At 43.9% G+C, this 21,459-nt stretch overlaps 1 protein-coding gene across 5 annotated transcripts in view; it reads left to right on the top strand.

Moving 5' to 3' along the window:
• LOC122793381 (protein transport protein Sec24B-like) overlaps positions 1 to 21,459 on the top strand; it is a 2,932,722-nt gene that overhangs the window by 1,036,596 nt on the left and 1,874,667 nt on the right. For all 5 annotated transcript variants that reach the window (XM_044061340.1, XM_044061338.1, XM_044061337.1 and 2 more), the window contains one exon: positions 5,364 to 5,473. In XM_044061340.1, coding sequence (XP_043917275.1) covers positions 5,364 to 5,473 — 110 coding nt within the window. The remainder of the gene's footprint in view (positions 1 to 5,363; positions 5,474 to 21,459) is intronic.

Below are 21,459 nucleotides of genomic sequence, written 5' to 3'. Positions count from 1 at the left end.
CCCTTTATTATTTTCTACCCGGACAGGGTGTCGCTCAGGACCAGTTCAACCTTTATGCCTAAAGTGGTATCTAGTGTGGCTCTTACTCAGACCATTCATCTACCAACTTTTTTTCACAAATCCACAGAACAAGGGGGAACGGATTCTGCATGCATTGGATGTACACAGACAACTAAGATTCTATTTAAACAGGATAAAATCTCTAAGAAAATCTGAGCAACTACTGGTGGCATTTGCTGCAGGGGCAGAGGGAAAGGCTATTTCAAAGCAGACTGTTTCAAATTGGGTAAACCATTGTATTTGTTTCTGTTACATGCATCATGGAAAACCTTTTCCAAGAGGATCAGATCCCATTCCACTAGGGCTGCATCTACTTCTGCAGCCTTTCTCAGAGGGGTTCCTATCAGAGACATTCTAGAAGCTGCCACCTGGAGCTCAGTTCATACCTTCACCAAGCATTACCATTTGCCTCTCTTCTCTAAATCCAGAGCAGGCTTTACCACTGCTGTACTGCAGGGCCTTATAGCTGCTCCTACTGCTGTACAATTCCATCCTCCCAACCATAGCTTTGGGATTCTACCCAAATGTAATGACTGTAACAGTGAAACATGAAGAACATAGTACAGTTGTGTACACTGAGCAAAAATGTAGATGTTTGAGTGTATTCACTGTTGCAGTCCTGGTTACCCACCCACCAGCCCCCTACTTTTCTCTCTTTATACCTCTTCTTTCTCTTACTATGCTCAAAAGCCTTTTCGTTGCATTTGCTTTTATTTGGAGGTATATGTATTGTGTTCTTAATTACATGTGTGTGTGTATATATATATATATATATATATATCTTGCTCCCTATTTGGGGGGGGGGGCACCTGACATCTGGGGCAAGAAAAACTGAAGAAAATTCCGTTGGCTGCATGTTTTATACCCCTGACGGCCTGACGGCCTGGAAGAAGGGACAGCAACAGACGCAGGACCCAAGACTTTAATCAGGAAGACTGAGGGCAGCCTGCCAGCAGGTTACCCAAATGTAATGACTGCAACAGTGAGTACACTGTAACATCTATATTTATGGTAAGTGTACACAACTCTACTTTCTGAATGCTAATTTTCCAGGTAGTCATTCTGTTGCTGCAGCTCCATCTGTGGTTTGTTTGTGTTATCCATCCAGGAGATTTCTCCCCTTGCTTCTGGATGAGCATTGCTGCCAGTGCAAAGTTGTGCCACTTCATATTTCTTCACTGCCAGTGACATTTGCTAAGATTCTGCTGGGAGTTTACTTGGAATACTCTTGGATAGAATCCCATATTACTCCTCTCACTCTTCCACATATCTTTTTTTTCTCTCCATGTTGTGCTCTGTGTGTGTGCGCGCGCAATTTACATGTGTGTGTATGTATATATGTTGTGCTCTGTGTGTGTGTGTGTGTGTGTGTGTGTGTGTGTGTGTGTGTGTATATATATAATCATATGAAACTGTATAGCTGTTTTCATGTACTAAATGTATGTTTTACATTTCTTGTAATACTCTTCATAAGGCCTGCAAGGCCCAGGTCATGGCAGGGCACTTTACTGGTTAAATGTAGAAAATTGAAAAGATGTCTTGGTGCAAAAATCTGTTGTAGTGTGGGGGGGGGGCACTACTACTGGTAGATTGTGTTGCAGTTTGACCTTTGAGCTTTCTTTGGTGACCAGAGTCCATATCAAGGTTTTATTTGTATGACTGAAGCCTTGTTGCAGAAGGATTTGTGTATGATGTCAGTCATAGTTCACTGTTGAAGTATGGACTCCTTAGATTCCTGTCTAATGAGGATCAAAGGCAGGCCCAAAAAGCTGAGCTCTCCCCTCCCATGTCAATGACATCATGATGTCGGTGGTATAAAGCATATTTGGCCAATGCCATCTACTGTTCTTGCAGTTCTCATGGAATGCCTTTCATTATTGTAGCATTGTCAGCCCGGCTTGAGGCAGGTGACCCAGATGGGTACCCTTTGGGGACATTTTTTTTGTTAGTGCTTGTTATCATAGGTGTAAGAGCTTGAGTTAATAACCTTCAGTGTGGAAGCAAATTTCAGAGATATTTTCAATTTACAAGTTTTTCCCGGGTCTGGAACAAGACGTGCCCAACTTTCCCATTTTGTGAAATTTAGTTTAAAGATTATCAAGCGTAGAGTGCTTAGTCCTTTGGAAAAATTGCAGTCAAAATCACAGGGTTGACTTAGGCAAGCAGTGGCATTTGCTAATTTTTCTTCAAACGTCCCCGAAGAAAAGGAAGTGACTTGAGACTGCTCATGAGACCAGTACCATACTTTCGGTATCTGACAGCCCCGTCTGTTCAGAGTTGCTGGTACAGGTTAGGTGTTTTTGCAGCCCCCTTTTCTGATGACTAGTATGTCCAAGGCATCCAACATGAATGAAAAGCACCCAGTCATTTATGCCTGGTGCTGATAAGTGAAGAAGGGCTAATTCCTTAACAAACAAACGTGGGGTCCTCAGGCTTAGACACCCATGGGGAACAGCAGTGACTTTCTGCAGCACCTCTCCTGAATTTAAAAAAAAAAACAAAAAAAAAAAAAAGAGCAGGATTTTATCCCAGACTCATCCTAGTCCTAAAAAAAGAGGAGAGCCTTGGCAGACCTTCCTGGACCTTTCAGTATTTGACAAATAGCTGATGGTCACAAAGGTTAAAATGATGATCTTAAATTTCTTCAGTTGATCCTCTCAGGGTCCATAAAGGTGACCCTAGATCTGAAGGATGCTCTGCCTGTATATCCCTATAGTCTGGGGAGGCTATTTCTAAGTTTTCATATGGGGGTGTTTTAATTTTTATTTTACTTTCTTGCTCTTTGCTTGTTTGCTTCACCCATTGTCTTTATGAAACTACTGGATCCAGTGACTGCATTTTGCAGAACAGTGGGTGTACACAGCTTCCCATTTCTTAACTATTGCATAATTCTGGGAGGGGCAGTTTTGGATATTCAGAGGAGCATACAAATCACCAAGGTTGAGATTGGGCAGAGCCTCCAAGAAATCTGGACATAGCCTAAAACAATGGGGGGGACAAACTCCCAAAAATCGGGACAGATTTTAAATATTGCTCGTGTGACGCCCGTGCCTTGGCCCAGCAATCAAGGAGCCTCAGTCCTCACCACTAACACCAGAGAGGGCGTCTCATATATGAGGAACGGATAACAAATACACACAGTAAAGTGCAATTTCTCTTAAGAGCACACAGAGATCACAGTCAGTCTGGGGCTGGTCGCTCCCTTGATGTCCAGGTCCCCAATAGACTCCCCACTGCCGCAGCTACAGGGTCCAGATCTCAGCTTAGTGGGCAAGCTAAAACCTCTAGCACCCTCTCTGTCCAGCCAGTGCTTTGTGTCCCTGCCCAAGTAGCTCACACACACACACACACACGCACACGCACACACACGCACACGCACACACACACACACACACACACACACACACACACACACACACACTTTGAGAAGAGTTTATACAACCACACAGACACTCCTGGGGAATGCTGGCACAATTTATCCAGCTGTGCCCCTTTCTCCCAGACTATACGGTAGTTCCACTTGCCATCACCCACTAATATTTATCAGCTACTCAAAGGCCCTTAAAAGGGTGTCCAATTATTACTGTGCAATATTATCCAATTGGTAGTTGTGACTAAACAGTCAAGGCTTACTTAGAGTGACTTGCACAGTAAACTCTATAAATATGCAATGTACTCTAGAGCTTAAATTGTCTCTACACAAAACAGCCACAGTTAAAAGGTTTTAAAATATTTAATAATAAATAATTAAAATCACAAGACAATACTTTCTACTACACAATGCTAGTCAAGAGTTCAGAGATCACACAGAAATGCTTAAAATAAATCAGTAGTACAGTTCTGACATCACAGAAAAACTTAGTCTAATCTTTTTAGTTCCTAGCTATTTCTAAAAGAAAACACAAGTCTAAGATAACTTACATATGAGCAAGACGGTGAGTTGGATGATCAAGACAAAAATGCTTAATGCCTTCTTATTCTCTCTGTTTAAATTGCTATTGCAGTCCTGATTCCCATTACATCATTTTTTTACACCGATTCCCATTACATAATTTTTTACACTTTAATGGTGTTCCCAGGCTGACAGACACTGCATTTGCATTCTTTTACACCTAGGCAGAAACCAGAGCAATCAAGGACTTTCCACATGTAAATTCTGGTCATTAACTTTAGCCTTAAAACAATAGGCAGGAAGCCTTCATCTAGCCCGGCCGGAGCCAAATTGTAAACATCAAAGACGGTCATGAAATAATTTCAGTTTCAAAGGACAGACAAGAAATGCTTAACTTAGCTTTCTTCACAGCGGAGTGCAATGTTGCTACATTGTTTTGAGTTCAGCATTTCACAGCATATTCTTTCAATTAAGAAAACAAGCCTGTATTTCAACATTCATATTTACAAATGACAGAATTTTGTATCTAATTCTATTTGACTAGGCTGGCAGCCTTCACCCATCTCTACCAGTCTTCACAGCTGTTATAAATTCAAAGTTGCTAGAATGACAGAATTCATGTTAGCATGCATTTTCTGAAATATATGAAGTATGAAACTTCATTATCTAGTATCTTCAGACCTCGGTGACTTGCCAGAAAACCAAAATTTTTATGAACAGACCAAAAATATAAGGCAAAAATCTAGGCAGTCGAGAGGTATGAATTGGGCTGTCTCTTAACTTTCAGAAATTCCAGTTAACACCAGCTAGGCAGGCTACATTCTTGGGAGTTTTACTGGACTTAAGGAGCAGAAGATGTTTCCTTCTCCAGACAAAATCCTGTTGCTACACACCAGTTTATCTGGTGAGTTTCTCAGGATGATGGGCTACATGTCATCTTGAATTTTAATAGTTCCCATGGCCAGGCTGCACTGAGAGCTGCACTGGTTCATATGGAAAAATTGGTGCCTATCTTTCCACTCCTTATAGCGCAGGTTCCTCTGTAGCATGTGAATATCATTCTGTTGACTGGATCAACTTCAGACATCCTCACAAGCATCTAAACTTTTGCATAGTATTGTTGTTAATACTTTAGCTGCTTTTTAGAGTTGTGCTATTACCTCTGGATTTATGCTTGGCACACTCTACACAAAGATTGTTTTTTTTCTAAATGTTACTTTCTACCATAGAAAATGCTCTAAAAACTTATAAATAAAGGGGTACACTTTTACGGTTTAAGCAGTGTGTTTAATGAAGTACTTGTATTTTAATTTTTTACTGCTACTGTTCATGTATATTCAGTTTGTATGCATATTTATTTTACAAAAAATGTTGTCTAAGTTTGCTTATTTTTTTTCCATTTTCTTTCCAGTTCCCGAAGAGTTCATGTATAACCCTTTGACACGATCATATGGGGAACCTCATAAGAGACCAGAGGTTCAAAATGCAACTGTGGAGTTTATTGCATCTTCAGATTATATGGTAAATAGATTTTCTGTTTTATAATTCCATTAGCTTATTTCATTTTTAGTAATTACATGGTACCTTCCTTGCCAAAGCCAGTTCTTAGGAGCAAAGTAGAAATAATATCCAAACACTTGATTAATAAATGGATAACTGGTTGTATGCAGTGTGTTTCAGATAAAGGCCATCTCTCAGAATACCTACCAGTGCTTTCAGGAGTTTCTCAGCAGTTTGTGTTGGGCCCATTCTTGTTTAATCTGGTGTTTTCATTGAGTCCATTTAGTGAGCATTGTTGGCGAGCAAAGTGTGCTCATGATTGTAAAGCTGGCTATTTATTGGATTGTAGTGAAGATCACACACCAATAACTGTATGCTTACAACAAATTATAACTTGGGCTAAACAAGTCAACCTGAACTTTAGTGCCAGTAAATGTGGAGTAATATATTTCGGAAGGTCTTCATTTAAACCAAGACTCTTTCTTAATGGGACTACTATTCATGAGACCTGTGAGTAAAGGATTTGGGAATGATAATTTCTTCGGAGACTTCCTTTACTAATGATAACTTTAGAACATGTGCTGTGCTTCCTATGGGTTTACTCTTTAAATCAGTATCTTTCACTGACAAATTAAGCTTAGAGTAATCTTTGCAGAATGTATATTTGACAAATCCTTGAAAATAGTAGATAACTTAGTATTTAACAGAACTCTGCTTACTCTTATAGAAACAGTTTATAGGAAATTCTCAAAGGTCATGCCTTCTGTTTGTGATCTTGAATATCATGACAAATGCAAAACTTTAAATTTGTACTCATTGCATTTCACACACACTAGGGACAGGTATTATTGCATAGGAATGTTTTTGAAATGACATTTTACAGGACATTTATAACTTCTCTATCTGATGTTACTTTCATTCATTCCTCAACTGATGGGTTTGGATCCAAGACTTGGCTCTGACTCATCTGCTTCTTCCGGATCATCTGTTCCTAGAACTCCCGAGCTCCTCCATTTACCAGTAATTCCCCCACCAACGTAATGGATTTCAGATCTTGTTTGCAGCCATCAAGTATCAGATGTGGATTCCTAGCTCTCAATTGTGGTTTGAATAATCTTCAGATTTTTCCTTGTTGGGAGTTTGTGAGTTACTTAAGTTTAGTATCTTGCCTTTTTTTCCTTCTTTCTCTCATATTTTAGTCTTCTTAGCATTTCTTCCCTTTTTAAGGCTAGTTACTGCTTTTGGTATTACTTCTGCTACCATTGCTGGAATTCTTTTGAGTACTTTGTTTACCATTGTTAGTTTTCCTTCTCTTCCTTTCTCTTATCTCCTTTAAAATAAAATTAAAACAAAGTTGTCTGTATAAATAGGCTGTTTTTTGTAACATAATACTATTGGTTCTTGTTTTTTTGGCTAAGATCTTAGTATCTCTTGCCCTCTGCTTCTTCTTCTTTGGTGGCTGGGGCTCAAATCCCCTCTAAAAAGTCAGAGAAATTAAAAGTTGACACTCAAGCTAAAGACAAGGAGTCCCGTGAGAGGTCTCAGTGGAGCACCCAGCCAAGAATCGGAAAAAGTCAGATCCGACAACTCAAAGATCAAACTCCTGACAAATTTATACCCCACCTCTTCCATTGGATTCCATTTCATCCAGACTTCCCTCTCCATTTCTAGAAGAGTTGCCTCAAAGGCATTCTAGGCCTCCTTCCACTATGTGTTCTCTTTGATCTTCTAGAAGCCTTTTAGAAGCAGATATGGACAGGATGATGAGGAAGTTCCAAAGAGCAAAATAACAGAAATCACTGGAAACAAAGTAGGACTCAGTAAAACTTAATTTTAATAAACACAAGTGAACACTAATTTAAAAACGCAACTTTAAACATTTGCGTATAAAACTTAATCAGGCATGGCACTAATAAACGGACAGATTCTATTAAGCCGTCATTCATCAGTGCTCCCTTTGATGGATCTTCTCTATTTGGCTGCTAGTTTAAGGACACACACTACAGGTGTGAACATGAGAGAACAACCCCGTCTGCTATGGGCATATGTCTTTTTACCCCTCAAAAGCCCTTCTCTGGGAACCAGTGAGGTGGCAGAAAGATGTGGCTTAAGAAGTTCCAAGATGTTCATCGTGTTACACTGCTGCAGTCATCACACTTGGGTTATCCTGCCGTCAGGCGGTCCCGCAGTCGGCCAGAGTTCCAAAGTCTTAGTTCGGCGTCTGTTGCTGTCGCTTCTTCCCTGACGTCAGTGCGCCAGGGGTATACAAGAGGCATCCAACGCCATTTTCTTCAGTCTTTCTTGCCGCACGGTGCCCAAAGCAGGTAAGTGCCGTTCGGCCGACTCCTGAGATTTTCAAATCGAATTTCAGACCAAAGTCTTCAATAAAGCTAAGTACCCCGTTGGGGAACCTTTTCTGCCTCAGTCCGATGTCAGAAAAAGTTAACAATTGCATTTCTTGTGGGAAGCAAATAGCTCATAAGGACTTTCATTCTTATTGTATTCCTTGCCTAGGCCCAGACCACGACGTCACAGGTCACAGGTTGTCGGTTTTATGCTAGGTTTAATAAACGAACTATTAAACGTCGGTTTGATTTCGCCTGACATTACTTTGGTAGGAAATTTAACTATATCATGCCGTCAGAGCAACCGACCGAAATGCATTAAAAACGCAAGGATAAGGACAGGCAGCCGAGACCCAAACCAGATTCCGAGGCCTCTGCTGGGCCAGTCGCCGGTTTTCAGAGAGGCGCCAACGCAGCCCCTGACAATCGCTGATTTAGAACCTCAGATGGCTTCCGATTCCCAAGCGGAGATTACTAGGCCTCCACAGCCTTCATCTTTATCCCTTTCCGACTGCAGGGCTGAAGGAAATTCCGGTGCAGTTGAAACGTCTTCAGTTGCAGAAGGTGTCTTCACTACACTCGCCATTAAATCCTATGCAAAGCTGAAAACTCCTTTAAAAGCAATAAAGACAGTATAGCAGTCTCCAGTTCAAGGCCCCATGCCTAAGAAACGGATGCTTAAGATGGCTGAAGATTTAATTACCCTAATCAGGGGTTCCCATCCCCCTCCTGATAAAAGGCTAAGACAAGAGGAGGATTACGCTTCCTCTGACCAGGTTTCTGTTTCCTCAGATTCTTCTGAGGAACAGGAATACTCCTTTCCCCCTTATGAAGACTCTGATGCTGAAGAGTCTATTCCCTCAGCATCTCCCCAGAAGACTACTCTTTTGGGGAAACTTTACATACCATGAGGGAACATTTCCACTGGGAAGGGCAGGATTACTCTGATTATAAGAAAAGGCTCTGAGTTCCTTTTACTACCCCAGCACAGACCTCTTGCTGTCCCACCCGTGTTAGACATTGTGGATGATGTTTATTCAGAATATAGCCTTAACCCATACTCTCTACCTCCTGCACCAGTCAAACCAGACAGATACTACAGAGTTCCTGACTCACACAAATTCCTATATAAAAGCCCTGTTGCTGACCCAGAAACCATTTCCCAGGGTCCCAAAGGGGTTAAGGCCTCTATTGCTAAAAATCCTGTACCCTCTGAAAGGGATTCCAGAGCACTAGACAGATGGGAAAAGAAAATATATACCTCAGCTACTCTAGCTATGAGGGCATTAAATTGCCAGTTTCACATGCTGAAATATCAGCAATACCTGATCTCTCAATTAAAACAAAAAATGATCACACATTCAGAACAGCCTGATTTCAAGGAAATGCAGGACTTGTTGCATGCAGCTGAACATGTGGGAAAACCTACTTTGCAATGTGGATTTGATTCATTGGAGGCTTCCTGTAGAGCAGCAGTGACAGGGTCTGTCATACGTAGGCATGCTTGGTTAAAAGAACAAACTCTACCTGATCATGTTAAAGCAAAGTTATTGGATGCACCTTTACAGCAGGATGTTTTATTTGGTGTAAAAGCAGAAGAGGTTTTAAAGAAAATGGAAAATAAGGCAAAATCTATGCAGGCGGTCAAGGATTTTTTACAGGTTCAACCCCCTCGTTTCAGCAGAAATTGGCCAACAAAAAACTGGTCCTTTCCAGCTTCTGACAGACCACAGAGGGGAAAATACAGACGCCCAAAGGGCAGAGGTCAGTCACAAGGCCTTTACAAGCCTCGACAATGGGGTACCACAACCCAGAAAGGAGGGAAGACAGGTCCCAACCTATCAGAAGACAAACAATGACTTACCCCTCAGACTGCCAAGCAAATCCCTCTTGGCAGCTCCCTTGGGAGGAAAATTAGCACTTTTTGCAGACAACTGGCACATCATCACAAAAGACAAATGGGTCCTAAATATTGTCTCACAAGGATTCAAATTCCACTTTCACACTTTACCAAGGATAAAAGGAATGCCAAACCTGCCACCAAATCAATGGGCAGAGGCTCAAAAACAAATTACAGCTCTCATGGACATGAGAGCCATTCAGCCGGTACCTACACAGGAGCAAGGACAAGGATTTTACTCAAGACTCTTTCTAGTCCCCAGAAAGGACAAATCATGGAGACCCATTCTGGACCTCTCAATTCTAAACACTTATCTGCAAGTACCCAAATTCAAGATGCTAACACTACAGCAACTTCTTCCCATGCTGGGCAAGAAGGCTTAGCTAATAACGTTGGATCTCAAGGAGGCATACCTGCATGTCCCTAATAGACAAAATTGCAGAAGACACCTCCGATTTATTGCAGGTTCAACCCATTATCAATTCTCTGCACTGCCCTTTGGCTTATCTACTGCACCCAGGGTCTTCACAAAATGCCTGGCACCAGTAATTGCATACTGCAGACAGAGGAATTCAAATATATCCATACCTGGACGACTGCCATATTCAAGCAGAAAGCAAGGACATAAAGCATCTGGCATTTGTCAAACACCTATTAACTTGCCTAGGGTACACAGTAAACAAAAACAAATCAAAACTAGCGCTCTCACAAGACATAATATTCCTGGGTTCCAGCTTAAATACAACGGCCCAGATGGCTTATCTCATGCCAGACAAGCAAGAACAACTGACTCGATACTTCAAAATGATGGCAATAAAGACCCAACTACCTGCAAGAAAAATTCTGCAGGCCTTGGGATTCATGGCCTCTTGCATACTACTAATACCATTTGCAAAAGCGTATGGACTTAACACAGCCATAGCTTGGAAATAATAATACCACTCATTCCCTGCCTTCAACAGGAGTTTCTATGGTGGGCTCAGGCATTTCACCTCAACAAGGGTCCGCCTTTTATCTTGCCCACAGCTAGGCAAACTATAACAACAGATGCATCGGATTATGCCTGGGGAGCACACATGGCAGGACAGTGCATTCAGGGCAAATGGTCTACAGATCAAAGGCATCTGCATATCAATCAAAAAGAGATGCTAGCTTTACAAAAGGTCCTAACAGCTTTCAAGGACCTTCTACATCCAGGACAACTCCTAATAAAGACAGACACCGCCACAGTAATGTGGTACATAAACAAGCAAGGGGGGGCACACACTCTACCCCCTATGCAGGCAAGCAATGGCCTTGTGGAACACAGCACTGAGCTACCAAGTTCAACTACAAGCGCAATTCCTGCCAGGAAAGAAAAACACATTGGCAGACTATCTAAGCAGAAACATCATGGATCCTCCCGAGTGGAAACTAGATCCACAAGTATTCACAATGATAACTCAAAAATGGGGGCGCCCAGACAAAGATCTGTTTGCCAACCCTCAAAGCTACCAACTTTCAAAATTTTGCACAAGGACATACCACCCACAAGCTTGGAAAGTGGACGCCCTCTACTTCAGTTGGAAAACATCAACAGTGTATGCCTTTCCTCCACTGCCTCTTCTAGCAAAGGTGCTGCTGAAAGCCAGATTAGAAAGGCCAGAAATTATACTCATTGCTCCAGACTGGCCACGCCAACACTGGTATCCAATACTAAGGAACATGGCTCAAGGCCCACCATGGATTTTGCCTCAAATTCCTCAGCTGCTCACTCAGCAAAACAATCAGATTCTACACAGCCAGCTCAAGACTTTAAATCTGGCTGCATGGCAAATTACCTAAGCAACCAGTCAGCACTTCTTTCTAAAGCTGTTATGGATGTCATTCTGGAGGCCAGGAGGCCCAGCACCAGGAAAACCTATTCAGGCAAATGGAAAAGATTTTGCACCCGAAACCAGGCTAAAGGCCAAAATCCCCTTGTTCCAAATATTCCTCAGATTCTACAATATTCAACTGAGATGTTGCACAAAGGACTTTCTTTTTCATCTATTAAGATCCATGCCTCAGCGATTTTCAGCTCACTGCAACACGGATCCTCCAATATTTTCACATCCACTACTAAGACAGTACTTCAGAGGGGCTAAGAACATAAAACCGCCCCGGAGAGCACCAACACCAACTTGGGATCTCAACTTTGTTCTGGAAAAGCTTACACTGCCGCCCTTTGAACCAGCTTTTACAGCTGATTTACAGTTTCTATCATGGAAAACTGCCCTACTGCTAGCAATAACTTCAGCACGAAGAGTCTCAGAGCTACAGGCCCTAATGGCAGTGGAGCCTTTCATCATTTTTCATCAAGATAGAGTCGCTCTACGAACTAACCCTTCCTTTATGCCAAAGGTTGGTATCCAGTGTGGCCCTAAACCAAACCATTCATTTGCCCACCTTTTTCCCAAACCCTCAGAACAAAGGAGAAAGGCTCCTACACTCTTTGGACATTCACAGGCAATTACGTTACTACTTGGATAAAACTAATGCTTTCAGAAAATCTGACCAGCTCTTTGTATCCTATGCTGCAGGATCACAAGGAAAAGCTATCTCTAAACAGACCATTTCAAATTGGATAGGACATTGCATCCGTTTCTGCTACACACATCATGGGAAACCTGTACCTGCTAGCATTAGGTCCCATTCCACCAGGGCTACAACTACATCAACAGAGGGGTACCAACCAAGGATATTTTGGAGGCTGCAACTTGAAGTTCAGTGCACACCTTCACCAAGCACTATCACTTACCTCTGTACTCTAAAACCAGAGCTGGCTTTTGCCACTGCAGTTCTGCAGGACCTACTAGCTTCTCCAAACCCTGTTTGGTTCCACCGCCAATGTTTAGCTTTGGGATTCAACCCAAGTGTGATGACTGCAGCAGTGTAACACGATGAACATAGTACAGTTTTGTACCTACCATAAATGTAGATGTTAGAGTGCTCACACTGCTGCAGTCCAGGATGTTCATTGTGCATACAGCTGCAGTCCTTACATATGGGTTCTCCTGCCGTCAGGCGGGTCCTCGGTCGGCCGAATTTGTCGCCTTCTTCCCTGACGTCAGTGCGACGGGTATATAAGACACAGCCGACGCCATTTTCTTCAGTCTTTTTTGCCACGCGGTGCCCGAAGCAGAAGCAGTTCGCAAGTGCCGGTCGGCCAGCTCCTGAAATTACAAAAATTTGGAAACCGAAGTCTTCTTTAAAGCTAAGTACCCCGTTGGGGAAACTTTTCTTGCCTCAGACCGATGTCAGACAAAGTTAACAATTGTATTTCTTGTGGGAAGCAAATACCGCATAAGGATTTCCATTCCCTCTGTATACCTTGTTTAGGCCCAGACCACGACGTCTCGGGCTGTCGCTTTTGTGCTACCTTTAATAAACGCACTATTAAGCGTCGGGCGGAGTTCGCCCAGCACTTTTTTGGTAAAGCTTTTAACTATAAAATGTCGTCGGAGACTCCGACTACCGTTTTGTCCAAAAAACGCAAGGACAAAGACCGACACCACGCCAAGACCGGCTACACATGGTCCGGTTCTCAGTGAGGCGCCTACGCAGCCCCTGACTACCGACGACGCTTCTCTGGCGGTGTCCTCTGTACCCGAGACCGCAGGTTCCTCGGCCCACACCCTGACTACAGCTACCGAAGCCACTGTGAGTGTTGAACCTCTTAATGTGGACAGATCTACTTCCACCCATGGTGTCTTCAGACCTTCTTCCTTTTCCATCAAGGCCTTTACTAAGTCTAAATCAGCCATGCACTCCCAGAGGCCTGTTGCACAGGGCCCATCTACAGGCCCCATGCCTAAAAAGCAGATGCTCAAAATGGCTGAGGATTTAATTACTCTTATCAGGGGTTCACAACCCCCACCGAACAAGAGACCCAGAGTGGAGGAAGAATCTCCCTCTTCTGACCAGGGTTCCATTATTTCAGAACATTCTGATGAAGAGGAGCATTCGTACTCCCCTTTTGAAGATTCTGATGCAGAACAGTCCATTCCTTCTGTATCCCCCCCAGAGGATTTCTCATTCGGGGAAACCTTGCATACCTTGAGGGAACACTTCCATTGGGAAGGCCAGGATTTTTCAGATTCAAAGAAAAGGCTTAGGGAATTTCTTCTTCTACCCCAGCACAGGTCTTTGGCGATACCTCCTGTCTTGGACATACTTGATTATGTTTATTTGGAGGCTTGCCTTTATCCGGATTCCCTGCCTCCAGCCCCAGTCAAGCCAGATAGGTACTACAGAGTTCCTAACTCACACCAATTTCTTTACAAAGGCCATAATGCTGACCCAGAAACCATTTCTCAGGGTCCCAAGGGAATGAAGGCCTCTACTGCTAAGAATCCATTACCCTCCGAAAGAGAGTCTCGATCCTTAGAAAGGTGGGGAAAAAAGGTATATACCTCGGCCACTCTAGCCACGAGGGCCTTAAATTGTCAGTTCCATGTGCGTAAATATCAGCAGTTTCTGTTATCACATTCAAAGAATAAAATGTCACAACCTGAACAACCAGATCTGAAGGAGTTGCAAGATATGATGCATAGTGCAGAACAAGTGGGTAAGCACACCTTGCATTGTGGTTATGATGCTCTAGAGGCCTCAAGTAGAGCTGCAGTTACAGGATCAGTCATTCGTAGACATGCTTGGCTTAGGGAACAAACCCTGTCTGATCATGCCAAGGCTAAATTACTGGATGCTCCTTTACAAACGGACGTGCTATTTGGTACTAATGCTGAGGAAATACTAAGGAAAATGGAAGAAAAAGCTAAATCTATGCAAACTGTTAAGGCTTTTCTGCAGGTACAACCACCACGTTTTAGTAGAAATTGGCCTACAAAAAACTGGTCCTTTCCAGCCATGGACAAGCCCCAAAGAGGTAGATACAGACGCGGAAGGGGCAGAGGACAACCTCAAGGATCATATAGAGGCAGACAATGGCAACCTCCAGCATCAAGAGGTGGCGAAGACAATGCACAGCAATACAGAAAACAAACCCAATGACTTTCCCCTTTGCATGCCAAACAAGGCTCAAGTGGCAGCACCCTTGGGAGGAAAGCTGGCATTATTTTCAAAAAAATTGGCATATTGTCACAAAAGACAAATGGATCCTGGACATTATAAACAGAGGCTACAGATTTCATTTTCACACTCTTCCAAAAATGAGAGGCATGCCGAACCTGCCATACAATCAAAGGGCAGAGGCTCAAATACAAATTTCAAAGCTCATGGACATGAAAGCTATTCAAGAGGTACCTACTCACGAGCAAGGTCAAGGTTTTTATTCCAGACTATTCCTGGTACCAAGGAAGGGAACCGATTGGAGACCCATTTTGGACTTATCCATCCTAAACACATTTCTAGTAGTACCAAAATTCAAGATGCTCACCTTACAGCAGCTTCTTCCCATGCTGGGCAAGGGGTCTTGGCTGGTAACATTGGACCTCAAGGAGGCATACCTGCATGTCCCAATCAGACAAAGCTGCAGAAGATACCTCAGATTTCTTGCAGGTTCAATCCACTATCAATTCTCTGCATTGCCCTTTGGCTTATCTACTGCGCCCAGAGTGTTCACAAAATGCCTGGCATCAGCAATTGCCTACTGCAGACTTCAAGGGATACAAATATACCCTTATTTGGACGACTGCCTGATCCAAGCGGACAGCAAGCACATACAGTTATTGAATTCTCTGGGATACACAGTCAACAAAGAGAAATCCAGGCTAACACCATCTCAGAAAATAATTTTCCTGGGTGCCAACTTGGACACAAACACCCAGATGGCCTATCTTACGCCAGAAAAACAGGGGCTACTAACTCAGTACTTCAAGATACTAGCAAATTGTACCATGCTAACTGCAAGGAAAATCCTGCAGGCGCTGGGATTCATGGCATCTTGCATTCTTCTAATCCCATGTGCAAAGTTGCATATGAGGAAACTTCAATGGTACCTAAAAAACCTATGGTCTCAACACAGCCACAGTTTGGAAACAATAATACCAGTAATTCCATGTTTACAAAAGGAATTTCTATGGTGGGCTCAAGCATGCCAAACAAACGCAGGTCTACCATTCAGCAAGCCTCAAGCAAATCAAGTCATCACAACAGACGCCTCAGACTACGCCTGGGGGGCACACATGACAGACAGGTGCATTCAGGGCAAATGGTCCCAAAAGGAAAAGCACCTTCACATCAATCAAAAGGAAATGCTAGCAGTGATAAATGCAATTACAGCTTTCAAGTACCTCCTGCATCCACAGCAATTATTAATAAGAACAAACAACACCACAGTAATGTGGTACATGAACAGGGAGGAACACATTCATACCCCCTGTGCAGGCTGGCCATGTCACTTTGGAACAGGGCTCTGGAATGGCAAATCGAGCTTCAAGCACAGTACTTGCCAGGTGGCAGACAATCTAAGCAGAAATATGACAGACCCTCACGAATGGAAGTTGCATCCTCAAGTGTTTACAAAGATAATCCAAGCCTGGGGAAGGCCAGACATAGATCTCTTTGCCTCCCACAAAAATCACCAATTGACAAAGTTCTGCTCAAGGACATTTCATCCAAAGGCCTGGAGAGGGGACGCTCTTTCTTTCAGTTGGGCAGCACGGGCAGTTTACGCCTTTCCACCTCTTCCTTTCCTGACCCAAGGTGCTTTTGAAAACAAGAACAGACAGACCAAAGATGATACTGATTGCTCCAGACTGGCCAAGGCAACACTGGTATCCACTCCTGAGGAGCCTAACACATTCTCCTTCCTGGACCCTACCTCTAATGCCTCTCCTTCTGACTCAGCACAGCTACAAAACTCTTCACAGTCAGCTGAAAACACTCAGTCTGGCTGCATGGAAAATCCCTTAATACTACAACAGACCCTATTCTCCAAGGAGGTACAGGATGTCATTTTGGAAGCCAGAAGGCCATCTACTAGAAAAGCTTACTCCACAAAATGGAAACGGTTTTGCGCTTGGAATGAGAAAAAGGACCAGGATCCTAGAAAACTGAATTTGCCTCAGATATTACAGTATCTAACTGAGCTGCTGAACAGTGGGCTGTCATTCTCATCCATTAAAATCCATGCCTCAGCCATTTCTGCAGAATACAACACTGATCCACCCTTATTCTCTCACCCACTCTTAAGACAATTCCTCAGAGGGGCTAATAATACAAGTCCTCCAAGGAAACAACCAATCCCAGCCTGGGATCTTAATTACATACTGGAAAAATTGACATTGCCTCCCTTTGAACCAGCTGCCTCAACAGCTTTACAAGATTTGTCCTGGAAAACAGCTTTCCTTCTGGCTATTACCTCAGCTCGTAGGGTCTCGGAATTACAAGCCCTCATGGCTGTGCAGCCCTTTCTCATCTTCCGTCAGGACAGGGTTTCCCTACGAACCAACCCGTCATTTATTCCTAAGGTAGTATCCAGGGTAGCTTTAAATCAGGCCATACACTTACCTACCTTTTACCCCAATCCTCAAAACAAAGGGGAAAGGCTGCTACATTCCTTAGACATCCATAGACAGCTGCGTTACTATTTGGACAGAACAAAGCCGTTCAGGAAATCAGAACAACTCTTTGTGCCCTATGCTGTAGGAGCTCAAGGGAAGCCAATTTCCAAACAGACAATTTCAAAATGGATAGGCCACTGCATATGTTTTTGTTACTCCTTTCATGGTAAATCTGTGCCTACAGGCATCCGATCCCACTCCACAAGGGCCACAGCTACCTCTACAGCCTTCCTCAGAGGAGTTCCTACCAAAGATATTTTGGAGGCAGCCACTTGGAGTTCGGTGCATACCTTCACTAAACACTACCACCTACCTTTATACTCCAAAACTAGAGCAGGCTTTGCCACTGCTGTGTTGCAGGGCATTCTGGCTCCTCCTAATTCCACCTAGTGCCTACCACCCTGTACGTAGCTTTGGGATTCTACCCATATGCAAGGACTGCAGCTGTATGCACGATGAACATAGTACAGTTTTGTACCTACCATAAATGTAGATGTTCGAGTGCGAATACAGCTGCAGTCCAGGTTTCCCTCCCTCCTTCTCCTCTTGGCACAGGCCTAGTGGCTAACTCCTCCACAAACAACCTGTTTGGGTTATCCTTCTATGGTGTATTTGCTTGCAACTACTGAATTTTGATTATATTGCATTGCATGACTATACATAGATATATATAAATGATGTATTGCCTTCCTTCTGGGGGCACCTGACATCTGGGGCAAGAAAGACTGAAGAAAATGGCGTTGGCCGTGTCTTGTATACCCCTGTCGCACTGACGTCAGGGAAGAAGGCGACAACAACCGACACCGGACTTAGACTTTGGAATTCGGCCGACCGAGGACCCACCTGACGGCAGGAGAACCCATATGTAAGGACTGCAGCTGTATTAGCACTCGAACATCTACATTTATGGGAGGTACAAAACTGTACTTTACCCTCCCTCCATCCCCTCTGACCTAGCTGAACTTTTCTATACCTTTCTATCTTATACAACCTTTGTGGTGTATTTGCTTGTAACTGAAGGTATTCCTTTTATGTTTAATTAGCAATATGTACTGCCTACCTACTTGGGGGCACTCGACATCTGGGGCAAAAAAAACTGAAGAAAATGGCGTTAGTGCACCAGGGGTATACAAGAGGCATCCAACGTCAGGGAAGAAGAGACAGCAACCGATGCCGGACCAAGACTTTGGAAATCTGGCCGACTGCGGGACCGCCTTATGGCAGAATAACCCAAGTGTGATGAATGCAGCAGTGTGAACACTCGAACATCTACATTTATGGTAGGTTCAAAACTGTACTTTCTTTTCCATGATTCATGCAGAGATAATTCCCCCAGGGACAGAGGGGAGAACTCAACTGGAAGACATGTCTGCTTGGCATAGGTGGTCCACAGAGCCAGGGATCTAGCTATTCTTTCTCAGCTCGACCCTATCACTGCTCCTGAAGGGAGACCTGACTGCCCCACTCTGGAGGCAGTTGGAGGTCATTTATCCCTGCACCAGAGAGCCTGGCTATCTATCACAAAATATTTGTAAGTGCAGATGAATATATCCAGAGGTTATATCATACCATTTTTCTAGCCCCTCCCACATTTCTGAAGAAAATCCCTGATCTACCAAGTCAGAGGGAAGCAGCATCTCTAGAAATGAAAAAGCTGCTAGAGGAGGGACATACAAGAGGTCTCCCCAGAGCAGAGAGGGTCTGGAACTTATTCACTATTTTCATTGGTGCTAGAAAGACAGAGGACTTGAGACCAATTCTGGAACTCAGCAAGTTAAATCAGTTTATCCAGTATACAAAGTTTCAGATGGTCACAGTTCAGTCCATTGTCCTTCTGTTCCAAAAGGACAGTTGGATTTGCTGGATAGATCTTCGGGATGCACACCATCGCATCAAAATGAACAGATGCTTCAGGAGATAGCTATGCTTCTGGCTGGGAGCCAGTCATTGCCAGATGTTCTTCGTGTTTCACTGTTGCAGTCATCACACTTGGGTTATCTGCCTGCAGGTAGCTCTCAGTCGGCCCGAATACCAGAAACTTAGTATTTCTGTGTCGGTTGCTGCCACTTCAGGACTGACGTCAGGTGATTAGGGGTATAAAGACAGGCAGCCCACGCCATTACATCAGTCTTTCTTGCCGAGGAGCCCGAACCAGAAGCTGTTCACACGAGTGCCGGTCGGCCGCTACCTGAGTTTTTGTTTCCGAATTGAATCATCCTGAAGTCTTCTAAAGCTACCCCATTGGGGATCCTTTTTTCTTGCTCTAACCGATGTCAGAAAATGTTAACAGTTGTCTCGCTTATGGAAGCAGATACCACACCAAGCTTTCTATTCTTACTGTGTCACCTATTTAGGCCCAGTCCATGACGTACCTTGCTGTTGGTTTTGTTCTTTGTTCGACACCCAAACTTTTCGTCATCTGGCCCTTATTGTCACTAAATACTTTTGCTCTCTATCTCCATATTCCGAAATGGCTTCAGTAAGCCATCTGTCTAGTGATCTTCTGAAAAAACGTAAGAATAAAGACAGAGACTGCACATGTCCAAAACTGCTGACGATGCTTCTGTTAAATTACTCGCCAGTTCGCCAGTACTCAGTGAGCCGCTTTCGCAGCCCATGATGCCCTCTTCGATGGATTTGCAGGCTGCTACTAAGACTCGTTTGGAGTCCGGTATGCCATAAGACTCTTCTTCGAGTACCGATATTCCACCCAAACACATGACATCTTTCACGTCTTCAGTTCTGTCTAAAACTACCAAGATGTCCTTCATGGATGCATCTGCAGTCATAACAACTGGGTTGTCCTGTCGTCAGGCAGCCCTACAGTCGGCCGGATTCCAAAGTCCGGTCGGCCGCTGATGTCGCACTTCACCCGACGTCATCTCTGTTGGACTGTATAAAGGCATCAGCCGACGCCATTTCTTCAGTCTTTCTTGCCGCGTGCGCCGGGCAGAAGCTGTTCGCAAGTGCCGGTCGGTCGGATCCAGAGATTACTTCTACCTAAGACTTTGGGACTCTTTCTTGCCTCAGAAAATGTCAGAAAGTTAATAATTGTTTAACCTGTGGGAAACAAATACCTCATAAAGATTTCCACTTACTGCCTGCCTTGCTTAGGCCCAGCCCACGACGAGGCAGCCTGTTCGCCCTGTGTTCTTTCAACCCGGCAATGCTTAGACGCCGGGTCGGAGTTTGCAGACAGTTTTTTTCGTTCTGATTTTACACACGATATGCCGAGCCAAAAACGCGAAGAAAAGAAGACCGACACTCCGGTCCCGGGTTTCGCCGAAACCATGGTAGCAAACGCAGTGTTCTGTCTGGTTTCCGAGGCGAAAACTGATCAAAATACAGCTGAATCTACCTCTACAACTGAGGTCCCTGCTAACACTCTTGAATCGGCCTCAGAAATTTTACCCACTACGGTGCTTACCACTGACTTATCAGACACCATTCCTTTGGATGTCTCTCTACCCAGCACGTGGTGCTGCTAGGCCTCCAGCAGCCATGTCCATTAAGGCCTTACGCCAGAACTAGCAGCCAAGACTACTAAAACAGTGCCTGTTAAACCCCCCCTCTTCCAGTTCTCAAATGCTTACTTTGGCAGAAGATTTAATTTCATTAATTAGAGGATCTCAATCTCACCCAGACAGGCCTCTCAGCCCCAGAGAAGAGACCTAGGGCAGAGCCCCATGAGCCAGTGTCCTCTGGACGATTCTGCTGATGAATCAGACATAACTGACCAGCCAGAGGCTCCAATTTTGAAGATTCTGATGCTGAAGAATCCATTCCAGCTGCTTCCCACCAGAAGAATTCTCCTTTGGGGAAACCTTGCATGCCATCGAGAACAGTTCCAATGGCAGCAACAGGATTTTTCAGACTCCAGGAAAAGACTTAGGACCTTTTGCACCTTCCACAGCACAGGCCCTTAGCTATTCCTCCTGTTCTCTCTGGTAGAGATGATGCTTTCGATGATGTCTGCTCAGCTCCTCTTCCTCCCCCCCCCAGCCCCACCAAGATGATTTTACAGGGTGCCAGATAGATCATCATCACCTTTACAAGGGCCCCCTTGCAGACCCTCAAACTATTTCCCCCCCAGTGAAGTAACAGTCATGACCATAGCTAAAAACCCTGTTCCTTCTGAAAGGGAAGCAAGGTCATTAGACAGATGGCAAAAGGTTTACACTTCAGCTAGAGCTTTAAACTGACAATACCAAGAGTTTA

This window comes from Protopterus annectens, chromosome 2.part0 (assembly GCF_019279795.1).
Source record: "Protopterus annectens isolate FY-2018-M chromosome 2.part0, PAN1.0, whole genome shotgun sequence".
Taxonomy (NCBI): Eukaryota; Metazoa; Chordata; order Ceratodontiformes; family Protopteridae; genus Protopterus; species Protopterus annectens.
This window is presented reverse-complemented; position numbering and strand designations above follow the sequence as displayed.